Here is a 15903-nt window from a genome sequence, read left to right on the forward strand (position 1 = left end):
TCACCCTTCCTTTGCTTTTCCGGTTACACATATGCATACGTAATAACGTGTGTGGCATGCAAAAAATCATACCTTTTTCCCACAAGTTTTCTATGTTAAGACCTAACTGATTCACAAAAACTGCTTCTGAGCTTTTCAGCTTTTCCATAGAAGTAACCCAATAACTGACTTGCATGATAGGGAATCGCTTGGAAATGTGAAACCAATCAATTCAGGTTATTCTCCATTAAATTTATCTACATTGTTAGACATTGTTTATGCCCATAAGGAACCTCTAACTTCTTCATTTATAATCCCTTGTTTTATTCTCCACTCTCATCATCATCTCTTATCTTTCTCTTCATTTTTTCGCTCTATATAAAGCAGTCCTCAAGGTTCTCCTAGTTCCCAATATCTTGAGTTGAATCATACTCGTAAGTACCACTTGAAAAAGAAAAAAAAAGGTTAAAAAATGAAGAGGGTTTATTTATTAGCTGCCTTTTTGCTAGCTTTGGTTCTGGGAATCGTTGAGGGTTTCGATTTCCATGAGAAGGAGTTGGAATCCGAGGAAGGTCTGTGGGATTTATACGAGAGGTGGAGGAGTCATCATACGGTTTCAAGGAGTCTTGATGAGAAGCATAAGCGCTTCAATGTGTTCAAGCAAAATGTTATGCATGTTCACCAAACTAACAAGATGGACAAGCCTTACAAGTTGAAGCTGAACAAGTTTGCGGACATGACAAATCATGAATTTGCAAGCACATACGCTGGATCAAAGATTAAGCATCACAGGATGTTCCAAGGGACGCGTGGAAACGGGACCTTCATGTATGGGAAGGTAACGAGTATCCCATCATCAGTCGATTGGAGGAAGAAAGGGTCTGTCACCGCTGTCAAGGATCAAGGCCAATGCGGTAAGCATTGGCTTTCACTATGCTGGTTTACTAATAATGTGACATTTCCTCTTATGGCTAAACGTTTAATTCTATTTCGTTCTTTGCTGTGGGATAGGTAGCTGCTGGGCTTTTTCAACAATTGCAGCAGTAGAGGGCATTAATCACATTATGACAAATAAGCTCGTTTCTTTGTCTGAGCAAGAGTTAGTTGATTGTGACACTGATCAAAACCAAGGATGTAATGGAGGGCTAATGGAATTGGCATTTGAGTTCATCAAGAAAAAGGGTGGCGTAACAACAGAGGCTAAGTACCCTTACCAAGCTAATGATGGAACATGTGACGTTTCAAAGGTATGATAACTATTGTGCAGCATTTTCTTCAATTTGAATTGAACATGAACTATCTGTTACTTGTGATAGTGAAATAATGAGAATTTCCCATCAATTTTGCAGGAAAGTTCCCCAGCAGTGTCAATTGACGGACATGAAAATGTACCTGCTAATCACGAGGATGCTCTGCTTAAGGCAGTTGCAAAACAGCCTGTGTCAGTAGCCATAGATGCCGGCAGTTCAGATTTCCAGTTCTATTCAGAGGTAAAAAATCAGATTGAAAGCAACCTAAATAACTAGGAAAGCAAACTGTTTGATAAAAATCATTCAACAGTGAATTGATTGAATGTTATTGCAGGGTGTATTTACTGGAGAATGTGGCACAGAGCTGAATCATGGAGTTGCAGCTGTGGGCTACGGTACAACACTCGATGGAACCAAGTATTGGATAGTGAGGAACTCATGGGGACCTGAATGGGGAGAGAAGGGTTACATCAGAATGCAGCGCGGCATCTCAGACAAAAAGGGACTCTGTGGTATTGCAATGGAAGCTTCATATCCCATCAAGAAATCTGCAACAAACCCAACAGGACCTTCAGATTATCCTAAGGATGAGCTCTAGACACGGTTCACTATTGTCTTTGGCTTTTCTCTGCATTTCAAGCTCAGCGGTTATCTCTTCTGTGTTAAAGTTGCATGTAATATGCCCTTGTGATTCATGATTGAATAATGTTTCGATTTATGCAAATAAAGCCAACATTTTACAGAAGTAAGTGCTTACATTTTTCAGACAGGGTCTTGTACTTGAAGACTGTATGACATGCTCTGTCAAATCTCTTTGAAGGAAGAATTTCTTATATTTACGACTACAAAAAAGTTCGATACAGATCCCAAGATCCGAGTCCCTACTATTTTACAACTTAATTATAACTATCGCGTCAAATAATTATTAATATTTAACATGATGCAGCAATTATAATGACTTGCCAAATCAATTAAGACCTAAATGCTGAGATCCCTAATATGATGATTTGATGGATGTTACACGGTTTAAAATGAAAAAAAAAAATTGGATAAAATTTGTGAATCTTTATCATAAAATCCCAACTACAATTGCTAAGACTGATTCTAATATTACTTAGTAAACTTTGGGAGCTAACAATTTGATTAATAAATGTGCTTATGTTTTGTAAGAGGAGATATTGGACCCCATCTTCTACATTATGAAACCCCTTACTGAGTATCTGCTATTAAAATTCTAAAACCTACTCTAATTCCACTAACCACGAAGATCCAGATTTCATGTTTGACAAGAAATGAATTTGCAAAGCACATGTGCTGATCAAATATTAAGCATCACAGGATGTTCCAAGGGCACATGGAAACGAGAACCTCCTGCACTCCATTGATTGAAGGAAAAAATGGTCAGTCGCCACTGTCAAGGGCCAACGCCACTGTGGTAAGGATCATTCTCCACTTTGCTTGCTGCTGAAATAATTGATCTTAACAAAAAGCGACAGATAATTTACTTGGTAGCTTAAATTTTTAACTCTGGTACAGTTGGTCGCTGGGCATTTTCAACAATTTTAGAGCTGAGAGTATTAATCACACTAAGAAGAATGGGCTTATATCTTTATCTGAGCAAGAATTGGTTGATTGTGACAACGAGCGAAACCAAGGATGTAAGGAGGGCTAGTGGAACCACAATTTGAGTTTATTAAGAAAAAAGGTGGAATAACAACAGAATGTGATGCTCTGCTTACAGAAGAAGCAAACCAACCTGTATCCATAGTCATTGACACTGGGATTTCAATTTCCAGTTTTATACCTGATTGAGTTTAGTATAATGACCCACCAAGTTGCCTGACAAAGAGAACAGAAACTAAAAACTAATTGAAGAACTAATAGATTATCACTCCATTGGGTTAAATTTTTTTTCCGGGGTGTGTTTGCTGGACACTGAGACACAGAGCTGAATCATGATGATGCAGTTGTGGGCTATGGAACAACACTTTTCAAAACCAAGTACAGGATATTAAAGAATTCATGGGGAGCCAAACTGGGAGAGAAAGGTTACACAAGAAAGAGGGACCGTGTGGAATTGCTACGGAGGCTTGGTGGCCCATCAAAAAATTCCTCGTCAAGCCCTGCACGACCTTCAGATTCTCTCACTCACTCTAAACAACGTTCACTATTAGCCTTAGCTTTGCTATGCATCTCAGCCGACTAATGCTTTGATAAGACGAACAGTTACAATCAACTACTGCAAAGTCAGTCTTGCAAACAAACAATCCATAACCAGGAATTCAAGAAGTGCAGCAACGCCAAGGCAGTTTTTACAGAAAGCAACGCACAGTTTATATGGTAATTAATCAAAGCAAGCTTAACAAGAGTTCGCTTTTCGTTATTAAGAAACGTAGATATGATAATAAACAAGGTTCAAGCTATAAAAAGGTCAAACGTCAACCGTAGCATCTGATGGGCTCATCGCAGCCCTTTTCAGCAGACTGCTTGGAGCCTCTGCCACCACCCTTTTCAAGATACTGCTGATGGTACTCCTCGGCTCTGTAAAATCTCTTCGCAGGAAGAATCTCTGTTACAATCTTCCTCTGATCCTTCATCTCCAACTGCTTTGCTTCCATTGACTCTCGGGCTAAACGAGCCTGTGTCTCATTGTAATAGTATATCCCTGATCTGTACTGTGTCCCCACATCAGCTCCCTGGCGATTGAGCGTGGTGGGGTCATGGCGGCCCCAGAAAACGGAGAGCAGATTGGTGTAGGGGCAAACTTGCGGGTCAAACTGGACCCGAACAACCTCCACGTGATTGGTGGTTCCGGAGCAAACGAGTCTGTAGTTGGGATCAGGGACGTTGCCTTGTGAATACCCCACTTCAGTCTTGGATACGCCCACCACACGCTGAAACGCCAGCTCCACTCCCCAGAAGCACCCGGCTCCGAATTGGGCGAACTCGTGACCCGGATTGTCCGGTCGGTCCAGATCCGGACCCACAGCTGGATTCGTCGTGTTGTTATCTCCGGTGCCGGCCATTTCCCCAATTCCCGCAACTGCAGGCTCCTCTAACTAACTGGCGCTGAAAAAGTAAACGGCTGTAGCTAGTGCCAGCGTCCAAAAGGGTAGATAGTTGTATGAGTTTATCAATCATTCATTATATTAACCGTCAACCGGTGAATGTAGCGACGATCGTGGCCACATACAAACGTCTTAATTGATTGTCTAATCCTAACAAGCGGTGGCAATGCTATTAGCAAACCGTAAAAATTTAAAGGAAAAATATCCACCGTTCATTTGTTTTTTACATATTTTTTAAAAATATATAATTTTTTTATTTTTTAGTTGGAATTCACCTAAAGTTATATTTTTTTTTTCACTTTTTTATTTCCGTTAAGAAAACTAATGAAAATTTTAAAAAATAACTATTTTACCCCCAAAACGAAAAATTATAATTTTATCTTAAAAAATACAAAAAATAATAAGATTTAATGATGAATATCATTATTGGTACTTTAATGAAGTATAAAAAAATCTTAACTACTAAAGATTATAACTCAATTAATAATAAAACTCTACTTATCTTAAATTCAATTGATGGTTTGCGAGATTGGGCTATTTTTAATACTACTGTTATAATTTAGCATTCTAATTATAAACATATTTAAAAAAAAAAACCTGCATTTGATGGTTGTGGAATTAATTTATTTATTGATCGATGGGGAAAATAATTAGATTTAATTTAATTATTTTTAGTAATTTTTAAGGTGAAATTATAATTTTCGTTTTGGGGGTAAAATGGTCATTTTTTAAAGTTTCTATTAGTTTTCTTAACGGATTTCAAACGGAAGTGGAAAAGTGAAACAAAATGTAACTTTTGGTGGATTCTAGCCAAAAAATAAGGAATTGTGTATTTTGAAAAAAGTATTAAAAACAGGTGGACGGTGGATATTTTTCCAAATTTAAATTATCAAATTCGTCCATAATATGAAACGCTTTGGATTTCGACAGTTACCAAAATGATCAATAATGCGTGATAAATTTTTTACGGATTTTATCATTTAAAATCATAAATATTAAAAATATTTTTTTAATAATATGAAAAATTAAATTATATAATTTAAACTATAAATTTATAGTAACAACTTAAAATAATCTACATACAATAATCAATTTTTAGATTTTATAAATATAAATAAAAAAAATTAAATTTTCAACATTAAGACAAATACACAAAATATATTAATTTAAAACAAAATATTTTTATTGTAAGCAAAGCATCATTGTTAATATCAATGCCTTACTCTGTCTTTTGATCAATATACAAATATTATTAGTAGAATTAACAATTAAGTTTTGTACAATTATTACTAACAATTAATTAAACAAATAAAAGTTTAACTTTAGTAATCAATCATTAGGTTTAAGCCATTAAAGAAAAACAAACAGAATCAATCAATTAAAACAAAATATCAGTAATATTAAACTTAAAAATTATAATTTTTTTAGTTATTAAAAGATTACACACACACACACACACTCTCTCTCTCTCTCTCTCTCTCTCTATAGACTATATATATATACTCTTTTTTTTTTTTACGGACACGTTTTTAATTCATGAAATTTAATAGAATCAATTTTTAATGTCATCACGACTTAACAACTCTTCTACATTTAAAAAATGAGAGTGTCTGCACTTGAGAATATATATATAGAGTTGTGTCTGCACAACTCGACTTAACAACTATATATATATTGGTGAGATATGTTAAGTTTAGGAATTAAGAACTTTAACTTACACTTACATATATTTATAATTAAAATTTTAATGTAATTTTTATTATTAAAATTAAAAGATATAAATAATTTAAATAAAGATTGCATCTTGGCGGATATCTGCCCTGGTATTCGATAGATTTTTTTCCTCGATACTAAACCTAATTGCAACACACAAAGGGTTTTTGTTTGAAATACCAAATTCGTTCATAACCTACAAAATTATCTACAGTGGGTAAATTTATACAAATTAAATTGAACTACTTTTTTTAACTATTTTTTTAGGACCATCCATTTGCACATTCGCTGATCTTTGAATGGTTGTGTGTGTTTCTAGGACTATCCATTTGCACGTCGCTAATCTCTACATAGTAGTAGGGATGACAATGAGATGAAGTTGGGGTGGGAAGAATTTTGTCATTCCTATGTGGCAGTGTTTGTTTTTTTTTGTTTTTTCATAACAAACTAGAATGATCGGCTCCTACTTGCTCTCTACTTATATTTTCAATGTAACAAAGGCATTGCTTGAACCCATTCCGTAGTTAAAAATTTCGAATGAAATTTTGGAGATCATTTTTGTTAATAATAGAGACTTGTAGGTTAAGATTTGTAGAAGAGAATCAAGTGATTATACTGAAAAGTATGTGTGTTCAAATCGGCCTACACATGCCCAAAATATTAGTAGAACTAAAATTGTGTGCATCATTTTAATTTGATAATTATTAGTAATAAAATTATTATATTTTTATTATATAAAAACTAGATTACATTCCAAGCCACAAGCAAACGAAAAATTAAAACAAAGCTAATTTATGCTTTAAAAAGGAAAAAAAAGGGTAATTAAATTAATATAAATTGGCAAAAGACTATATTATTTGCGTTCTGATGTCACATTGACGCTTAGTTAAATTCGGAACAGATTACAGCCACTCGCCCTTTGGCCGAGTGGTCAGGGCTACTGCCCTCTAAGTTGGAGGGCAGTAGTTCAAACCCCCACAAATGTATTGTGAGGGTATTTTCTTTCTCAATTAAATTTGAGTAAAGACAGTTTTCTTCCTTACCCAAGTGTGAGGAGTAGATATCTCTCGAATATTTGTGAGGGTTAAAATTTAGGCAGAGCTCCATTAGCATTGATGTAAGTTGATCCCAGTAATAGTCTGATTTGTAAATATCAATTATAGTCTCATGTAATATGAGTTGTAGTTTGAGTAATAATCTCATGTAATCAAAAAAAAAAAAATCGGAACAGATTACGACATGTCATTTGGAAACGGTAGCACTGATGTATAAAGTTTCGAACTAATAAAAACGCGTTTTTCCTTTTTGGGGACAAAAACGCGACTATTTATTTATAATTTTCAATGACAAAAACGCGTTTACTTAAAAACGCGCGTTTCCGTTAGATCTCCGAAAAACGCGGTTGCGCATTTTTAGCTCTTTCAAAATCAAAACCCCAATTTACAATTTCTTTTTCATTCTCTCAAGCCCGAACCCTAAGAGGAACAAATGTCTCCATTTGTTAATTATCGTTGCTATATCTGCTAATCGCTAATGAATTGGAGTATGATTCTTTGCTTTTCTTTTTTAATTTCATAATATATTTTTACATTCTTGTATCGTTCTGCCTTCGTTTTCCGTTGTGGAAAATGTCAAAAGAAAAGCAAATATTTGGTACTTTTCTTGTTCTGGAGACTGAAGTTTCTTTTTTAATCAATATATTTTTTTAATTTTAAAGCTGCTTACCTGTTGATTTTTTCTTTTTCTTTTTTTCTTTTGGTTGAATTTTCGATGTTGGGTTTGTTACTAAGCGAATATTTGCAAAAATAGGAAAGATTTGGTATTTATTCCATATTTATGCCATTTTTTGGGAATTGGGGAAGATTTACATTTTCGTCTATGAAATCTTGATGAAAAGAACAAGCTTGCTGGCCTTATGGCAAGCGTAATATTCGTTAAATGAGACACTGATTTTTATATGCATATCTATTGATAAGAATTGTTTAAAGGGAATTAGTTACTGTTCTTACCATGTATCAATGGGTTTCTTGAAAGGTTGTTCTAATGTTGCCAAGTAATGTCTGTTCCACTTGGACATTGTTCAGTTTCATAAAGTATTTGCCCTCTGCTTGGCTTTTTTGGAAAAAAATGTTTGTGATTGTTTGCTAATAGGCAGTTTCTCACTCATTATGTGAAAATGGGGTGTGAAGCTATTACGGTAGTTGCAGTATCTGAAGTTTACAGATTTATAGCATTGTAATGTAATGGAATTTCCTTTTTCAATTCTGTTTTCAACATTTTGAGTTGGGAATGCTCATCATTTTCGGCATTCAGTTCATGCTTCTTCTATTTGGCTAAGTATCTTGATGGTGATTGTTTTGTTCGTTGGATTCCATGGTTTTTGGAATTTGACAAAAGGTGTTGGGAAAGTAATTTTGCCTATTGGTGAAATGTAGTTGTTTGAGACAGGATATTGTGTTAACTAAACAATCACCTCAAGTGCTTATTCTAACCTTTTTGGGCATATTTCTGTAATTAGTGGAAAGTTCTAGTGCTTACTTGTTGGTTTGAGCCCATCTTCATGAGGAACAATGGGCCAACTCCAATAAAATTTTGTTTTTGTTGTTCGAAAGAGGTTTTATTGAACCTGTCATTGGTTGGTTGGTAAATTGCTTCACCTCTTGTTGTGAACTCTGTGCCTAAGACAACCCTAGATTATAATGATAAAGTAATTTTTCCTAATGGTGAAGTGCAGTCGGAGGCAGGACATTCTGTTGACAGAATGACAGTATATATACATTTAATTCTATTATGGAGGATTGTTCTCTCATGAGCTTATTTTTAAATTCTTTGGGCATGCCTTCTTTAACCAGTGATAGTTGCTTCTTGGTTCTCTTATTTTTAGTTTCCTACTTTTAATTGTTTTAAACCCATTTAGGCTTTTCAATATCTCTCCTCTATTCATAATGGGAAACTGGCAATGTTGAGGAGCTATTATTTTCAATTTTCTATGTTTTTTTTTTAAAATCCATTTAGGTTTTCAAATTAATCTCCTCTATTCTTAATAGGAAAACTGGCAATGATACAGAGCTGTTATTTTCAATTTTCTAAGTTATATTTTGAAAAAAAATCAATTTAGGCTTTTCAAATTAATCTCCTCTATGCTTAATGGGGAAAATAGTAATGATGAGGAGCTATTATGTTCAATTTCTTCTTTTTATTTTTTAAAAAATTCATTTAGGCTTTTCAAATTTATCTCTTGTATTCCTAATGGGAAAATTGGCAATGATAAGGAACGATTATTTTTAATTTTCTAAGTTTATTTTTCAAAAATCCATTTAGGCTTTTCAAATCAATTTCCTCTATTCTTAATGGGAAAACTGGCAATGATGAGGAGCTATTATTTTTAATTTCTACATTTATTTTTGCAAAAATCCATTTAGGCTTTTCAAATTTTATCTCCTCTATTCTTAATGGGAAAACTGGCAATGATGAGGAGCTATTATATTTAATTTCTATGTTTATTTTTGCAAAAATCCATTTAGGCTTTTCAAACTAGTCTCCTCCATTCTTAGTGGGCAAACTAGCACTGATGAGGGGCTACTATTTTCAGTTTTCTACGTTTATTTTTTCAAAAATCCATTTAAGTTTTTCTCAAAGTAATCTCCTCTATTCTTATTGGGAAAACTGGCAATGATGAGGAGCTATTATTTTTAATTTCTATGTTTATTTTTGGAAAATTCCATTTAGGTTTTCAAATTAATCTCCTTTATTCTTAATGGGCAATCTAGCAATGATGAGGAGCTATTATTTTCAATTTTCTATGTTTATTTTTTCAAAAATCTATTTAGGCTTTTCAAATTAATCTTCTCTATTCTTAATGGGAAAACTGGCAATGATGAGAAGTTGTTATGGTTTATTTTTTAAAAATCTATTATTTTCAATTTTCTATGTTTTTTTTCAAAAATCTATTTAGGCTTTTCAAATTAATCTTCTCTATTCTTAATGGGAAATTGGCAATGATGAGAAGTTGTTATTGTGAATTTCCATTAACCATTCAGATAGTTGTTGCAATGGTTCGTTGGCATGCTTTTTGGCAACAATGGGATTATTGACTTTGCTGGGTTTCGAATCCATTTAACTCTCAGAATCATCTGGTTGTTCAATTTGAATATTAGAGCCCATAGATTTGTCCATGAGGCTTTTAATCTCAAAACAGTTAATTCTCATTATTACTTTTATTGCTTCGCATGAAGTTCCGAAAAAATGTGGTTGCCTAAGAGAGGGACAGTGTCTTTGTCTGTTTTTGGTCATCGCTCTTGTATGAGCTTACTGTTAACAAATTGGATATGATTCTTTGCTTTTCTTGTTTTAATTTGATATGCTTTTATATTTTTTTATTGTTCTGCCTCAGGCTTCCTTTGTTGAAAAGAATCAAAAGAAAAAAAAAAGTTGTTTCGTTTTGATTTCTTTTGAAATCATGTATCTTTACCCTCGACTTGATTTTGAGGCAAGAAAAATCAATTCAGAGTTTGATCACTTTGTTGATTAATTAATGTGGCTTCCGCTTTTGTTGCCTAGATATTATCTTATTTGCTACATAGATGTTGGAAATGGGGAATAGTTGCATTTAATTTTATCCTCTGCTTACTTGTGCCGAATGTTATTTGCCTTGTTCTTAAATTGAATTTTTATTTGGTTCCACAAACAGTTTTAAATTCAAACTTAGATTTTCGTAAATCTGTTTGTTTTGTGAAACGTTCTATTTTTTGTATAATCTCATCTCTTTTATGGGAAATTGACGACTTTGTGTTTTTTTTTTTTTCTAACAGAAATTTTCTTTTCTTTTCTTTTAAGTAAGCATACTCCTTTAATTTTTTTTTTTAATTTGCTATGTTGGTTTATCGGCAGTAGAAAATATTTTGTACAAGTTTGCTAGCCTGTAAGTCTTCTTTTCTGAGAATGTAGGAATAGTATAGAATCTGTTATTGTTCCCTAGATGAAACAAACAGGTCTGCTGGCCTTGTTTTAAACATAATGTCTTTCCATAGCCATTATTTTGGTTGTTTGTCTTTTCTTCTGAGAATGTGGGTGTATAATAGAATCTGTTACTTTTGGCTTAAATGAAATCCTGAGTTTTATATGCCCATATCTATTGATAAGAAAGGTTTCAAGGGAATTAGTTATTGTTCTCATATACCCTTATTGAAAAGGACAGGTTTGATGCTTCTTATATACCCTTGTTGAAAAGAAGAAGTTTGCTGACCGTTACTGAAAAGAGTAAGTTTGCTGGTGTTGTTGCAAACACAATATCTGTCCCTCGTGTGGTACTTTTGTAATTTGCTGGGTTTATTTTCAAAGAAAATACTCTTGAGGTAAGAAAGATTTGAATTTTCTACTTTTAATTTGTTTTAGATCCATTTAGTTTTTTCAAATTAGTATCCTCTAAATTCTTAATGAGAAACGTCAAGACTCAAGAATAAGGAGCTGTTGTTTTGATTTTCCTACATTTATTTGTTTTAAATCCATTTAAGATTTTCAAATCAGTCTCCTCTATTTTTAATGGGAAACCGGCAATGATGAGGAGCAATTATTTTGAATTTTCTACTTTTAATTTGTTTTAGATCCATTTAGGCTTTTCAAATTAGTATCCTCTAAATTCTTAATGAGAAACGTCAAGACTCAAGAATAAGGAGCTGTTGTTTTGATTTTCCTACATTTATTTGTTTTAAATCCATTTAAGATTTTCAAATCAGTCTCCTCTATTTTTAATGGGAAACCGGCAATGATGAGGAGCAATTATTTTGAATTTTCTACTTTAATTTGTTTTAAATCCATTTAGGCTTTTCAAATTAATCTCCTCTATTCTTAATGGAATCTGAGAACCATCTGGTGTTGTTTTCTCAAATTATCTACTTTGATTGGTTTTAAATCCATTTTAAGCTTTTTAAATTAATATCCTCTATTGTTAATAGGAAATTATCAATGTTGTGGAGCAGTTATTTTTATTTTTTAATTTTATTTGTTTTAAATCCATTTAGGCTTTTCAAATGCTCACCTCTATTTTTAATGGGAAACCGGCAATGAGGACGAGCTATTTTTATTTTTTAAAAATCCATCTAGGCCTTGCCAATTTTCCCCTCTATTCATAACGGGAAACTAGCAATGATAAGGAGCTGGTACTTTGAATTTTTTACTTTTATTTGTCCTAAATCTGTTTAGGCTCCTCTATTCTTATTGGAAAACAGGCAAAGATGAGGAGCTGTTTTTTTGAAATTCCACTCGTTTTTTTTTTAATAAATCCGTATTGGCTTTTCAAGTTAATCTCTTCTATTCTTAATGTGAAAACCGGCAATGATGAGGAGCTGTTATTATTTGTTGCATTATTTTGAATTTTTTTTAAAAAAAATTCATAATTCTATACCTTTGGGTTGATTTCAGGCAAGAAAAATCACTTCAGATTTTGAACACTTTCTTGATCGATTTATGTAGTTTCAGCTTATGTTGCATAGGCAGTGTAATCATTGTTGCATAGATGTTGGAAATGGGGAATAGTTGCATTGAATTTCACCCTGGCAACTTTGAGGATTTTTTTTCTTAAAAGTAATTTTCTTTATTTTAAATCACCTCTTCGGTTTTTTTTTTTCCTTAAAGCACCTCTTCGGTTTTTTTTTTCTTTTTTGGTGGAATTTGCAATGCTGGGTTTGTATAAAGAGAACTTGTTAGAAATAGAAAGGATTTTGTATTTATCCCATTTTTATGCGGTTTCTGGAAAATAGGAAAGAGTGTACATTTTCTATTTTATACAATTTTGTTTTTATAAACCTTTGATGAAAAGAACAAATTTGCTGGCCAGTTTACGATGTCCTGTTTTCTGAAAACATTGATAAGAAATGTTTCAAGGGAATTGGTTTCGTTCATAAAGTATTTGCCTTCGGTTTTGCTTTTTGAAAAATGTTTATGATTATTTTGTTAATATGAAGCTAGTAGTTACAATATGTGAAGTGCACAGGATTATGGCACTGTAGTATGATGCAATTTCCTTTCACTTCTGTTTTCAACTTTTTTGAAATGGGAGTGCTTATCAGTATTGGTAATCTGTTCATGCTTCTGTTTGGCCTAATCACCTTGGTGGTGATTGTTGTTATTCTGTCCATGCTTTTTCTGTTTGGCCTAATTAGCTTGGTTGTAATTGTTGTTGTTTCTTGGATTCAATGGCTTTTGGAATTTGACATAAAGTACTGGGACAGTAATTTGCCTATTGGTGAAATTTAGTTGAGAACAGGTTATTGTATTATCTTAATATATACATGCTAATTATATTATGATGGATAATCGTCTCAAGTGCTTATGTTCAACTTTTTCGGGCATGTTTCTGTAACTAGTGAAAATAACTAGCGCTTACTTGTTAGTTTGAACTTGTCTTGATGAGGAACTATGGGTCTCCTCTGATAAAATTTTGTTTTTGTTGTACAAATGAGGCTTCATTGGTTGTTAGTAAATTTCGTCACCTCCTTCTATGAACTCTGTGCCTAAAACGATTCCTCTGATAAAATTTTGTTTTTGTTATACAAATGAGGCTTCATTGGTTGTTAGTAAATTTCGTCAACTCCTGCTATGAACTCTGTGCCTAAAACGACTCTAGTTGATAATGATAGTGACCTTTCTGCCTGATTGCTGTGCCATTTAAGTTGCTAAAATAACATTGATTTCTGGGTGATGAATAGATAATGGGGGGAGTTTGCAGTTTCAATTTTGTAACTTTTGGGCTCCTTCATCAGAAGAACAAGTTTGCTGTCCTTGTTGAGAACATAATCTGTGTTCCTCGCCACTATTTTTGTAGTTTATGAAGTTTTTTGTTTCCTGAGAATGTTGGAAAATAATAGAATCTGTTACTTTTCATTTAAAAAACTTCTGAATTTCATATGCATATCTATTGATAATAAAAGTTTCAACCAAGGGAATTGGTTATTGTTATTACATACGCTTGGCTTTCTCAAAAGGTTTCTTTACCTGGAGAGTGTGTTGTTCATAAGCTTGCGGTTTGCGTGTTTGAAAACTCTTTGTGATTGGTTGCTAACAAGCAATTGCGTAGCTCAGTATGTGAAAATATGTTTGCGTCGGCCAGATAGGAGGCTAGAAATTGCAATGCAATCTGTGAAGTTGGACTAGTGGATTTGGATCTATTTGACTTGTTAAAGAACATTACGTAACCGATCTTCGTTGGTCAGAAGTTGATCTTCAAATAGTGTTCTCATTTGATTTATATACAATATTGACATTCTTGTTCAATTTATGTACGTATTGTTCCTTGGAATTATTGTTTTTTGGAATTTGACATTGTACTACCAAGTAATTTTGCCTAATGGTGAAATTTATTTAAAGGCACATTATATGGAAATTTGAATTCTCTATTATGGTGGATAGTCTTCTCGAGTGCTCATTTGTAACTTCTTCGCGCATGTCTTCTGTAACTAGTGAAAACTGCTCTTGCTTGCTTGTTGGTTTGAGCTCTTGTTGATGATGAACGATGGGTTTACTGTGATAAATTTTTGTTTTGAATGTGAAAACTGGCAATGATGAGGAGCTGTTATTTTGAATTTTCTACTCTTATTTGCTTTAAATCCATTTAGGCTTTTCAATTAATCCCCTTTTATGGGAAAACTGGCATTGATGAGGAGTTGTTACGGTATTTTGCATTTCCATCGCCATTGGGATAATTTTTTGCAATGGTTCCTTGGCATGCTTTTCATCTATAATCGGTTTGTTGAGATCATTTCAAATCCATTTTAACTCTCGGAATCATCCTCCAACTCTGGTTGTTCAATTTGAGATATTAGAGCCCATAGATTTGTATTAGAGCGCAAAACAGTTAAATTGTCATTATTCCTCATTGTTTCACAGTAAGTTCTGCTTGTTAGGTCACTGGCTTCAAACTATCTGTTATTTGGATTATGTGCTTTCTTCTATTTCTCTGCTCATTGAGTTAATTTCATTTCTTTTCATCTATAATCGGTTTGTTGAGATCATTTCAAATCCATTTTAACTCTCGGAATCATCCTCCAACTCTGGTTGTTCAATTTGAGATATTAGAGCGCAAAACAGTTAAATTGTCATTATTCCTCATTGTTTCACAGTAAGTTCTGCTTGTTAGGTCACTGGCTTCAAACTATCTGTTATTTGGATTATGTGCTTTCTTCTATTTCTCTGCTCATTGAGTTAATGATTGTGCTGAGCTAGCTAATTTCATTTCTATTCTTTTAAGATGCAGAACTTGGTCTTTGAGACTTTGTTTTGAAAGTCCCCTTTTTAGAAAAAATGAAACTTATATTGTTTTGGATTTTCTGCGATCATCATCTTCAGTATTTTGGTTAATGCTTTGGTTTGGTAGCTAGGGAGACTTGATTGCAATCCTGGCATATATGGTCTCTCCTGGTTGTAGCGAAAGCAGTTTTATTTTTAACTTCCTTGGCATGTTTTCGGCAACTATTTGAATTATCTGGATAGCTGATGCTGCTAATTTGGTGCTGGTTTCACCTTTTTTAATCACCTCCACTACATTCTCTTATTAATTATTACTTCCCTTGTTTATAGCCCTTTAATGTTTTCTCTTCTTGTTTACTGCTTTTGATTATTAAAACTTCTTGGATTCCATCTTTACTTATTTCCAGTATGCTTTTAGTCAGAGCTGAGGTTTTCTCTCTGTATGACTTCGACGGTCCACTAAAAATCTCTTAAAAACCCCTTTGATTCTTCATCAATAAGTTTTTGGTTATATAGATTTTCTTTGTTATGAAAGACTTTATGGGCAACTGATTATAATTGATGAGTGCCCTTGGTTTGGGTCTGTTTGAGATTATTTTTTAGGATTTAAAAGTGATTTTAAAAAATTGAAAGTTTTTTATTATTTCTTT

At 33.3% G+C, this 15903-nt stretch overlaps 2 protein-coding genes across 2 annotated transcripts; one reads left to right on the top strand and one right to left on the bottom strand.

The window, feature by feature from the left end:
* The first annotated feature begins 163 nt into the window (after positions 1 to 163).
* On the top strand, positions 164 to 2093 carry LOC18047592 (vignain). The gene is made up of 4 exons (XM_006439922.2): positions 164 to 893; positions 991 to 1226; positions 1329 to 1469; positions 1564 to 2093. Exons 1-4 carry the CDS (start codon positions 452 to 454, stop codon positions 1825 to 1827), a joined length of 1083 nt encoding a protein of 360 aa, XP_006439985.1. The 5' UTR covers positions 164 to 451; the 3' UTR covers positions 1828 to 2093.
* A 1387-nt stretch (positions 2094 to 3480) lies between these two features.
* Positions 3481 to 4420, bottom strand: LOC18048631 (peptide methionine sulfoxide reductase). The gene has a single exon (XM_006439923.2). It carries the CDS (start codon positions 4253 to 4255, stop codon positions 3668 to 3670), a length of 588 nt encoding a protein of 195 aa, XP_006439986.1. The 5' UTR covers positions 4256 to 4420; the 3' UTR covers positions 3481 to 3667.
* Positions 4421 to 15903: the final 11483 nt, after the last annotated feature.

The sequence above is a fragment of the Citrus clementina genome, unplaced genomic scaffold (genome assembly GCF_000493195.1).
Source record: "Citrus clementina cultivar Clemenules unplaced genomic scaffold, Citrus_clementina_v1.0 scaffold_3, whole genome shotgun sequence".
Lineage (NCBI taxonomy): Eukaryota > Viridiplantae > Streptophyta > Magnoliopsida > Sapindales > Rutaceae > Citrus > Citrus x clementina.

Bases quoted from the DNA above. Each gene is read 5' to 3' on its own strand.
- LOC18048631 (XM_006439923.2), bottom strand. From the start codon at position 4,255: ATGGCCGGCACCGGAGATAACAACACGACGAATCCAGCTGTGGGTCCG.
- LOC18047592 (XM_006439922.2), top strand. From the start codon at position 452: ATGAAGAGGGTTTATTTATTAGCTGCCTTTTTGCTAGCTTTGGTTCTG. The intron at 894-990 runs GTAAGCATTGGC...GCTGTGGGATAG, and splicing joins CAAGGATCAAGGCCAATGCG to GTAGCTGCTGGGCTTTTTCA. The intron at 1,227-1,328 runs GTATGATAACTA...TCAATTTTGCAG, and splicing joins GAACATGTGACGTTTCAAAG to GAAAGTTCCCCAGCAGTGTC.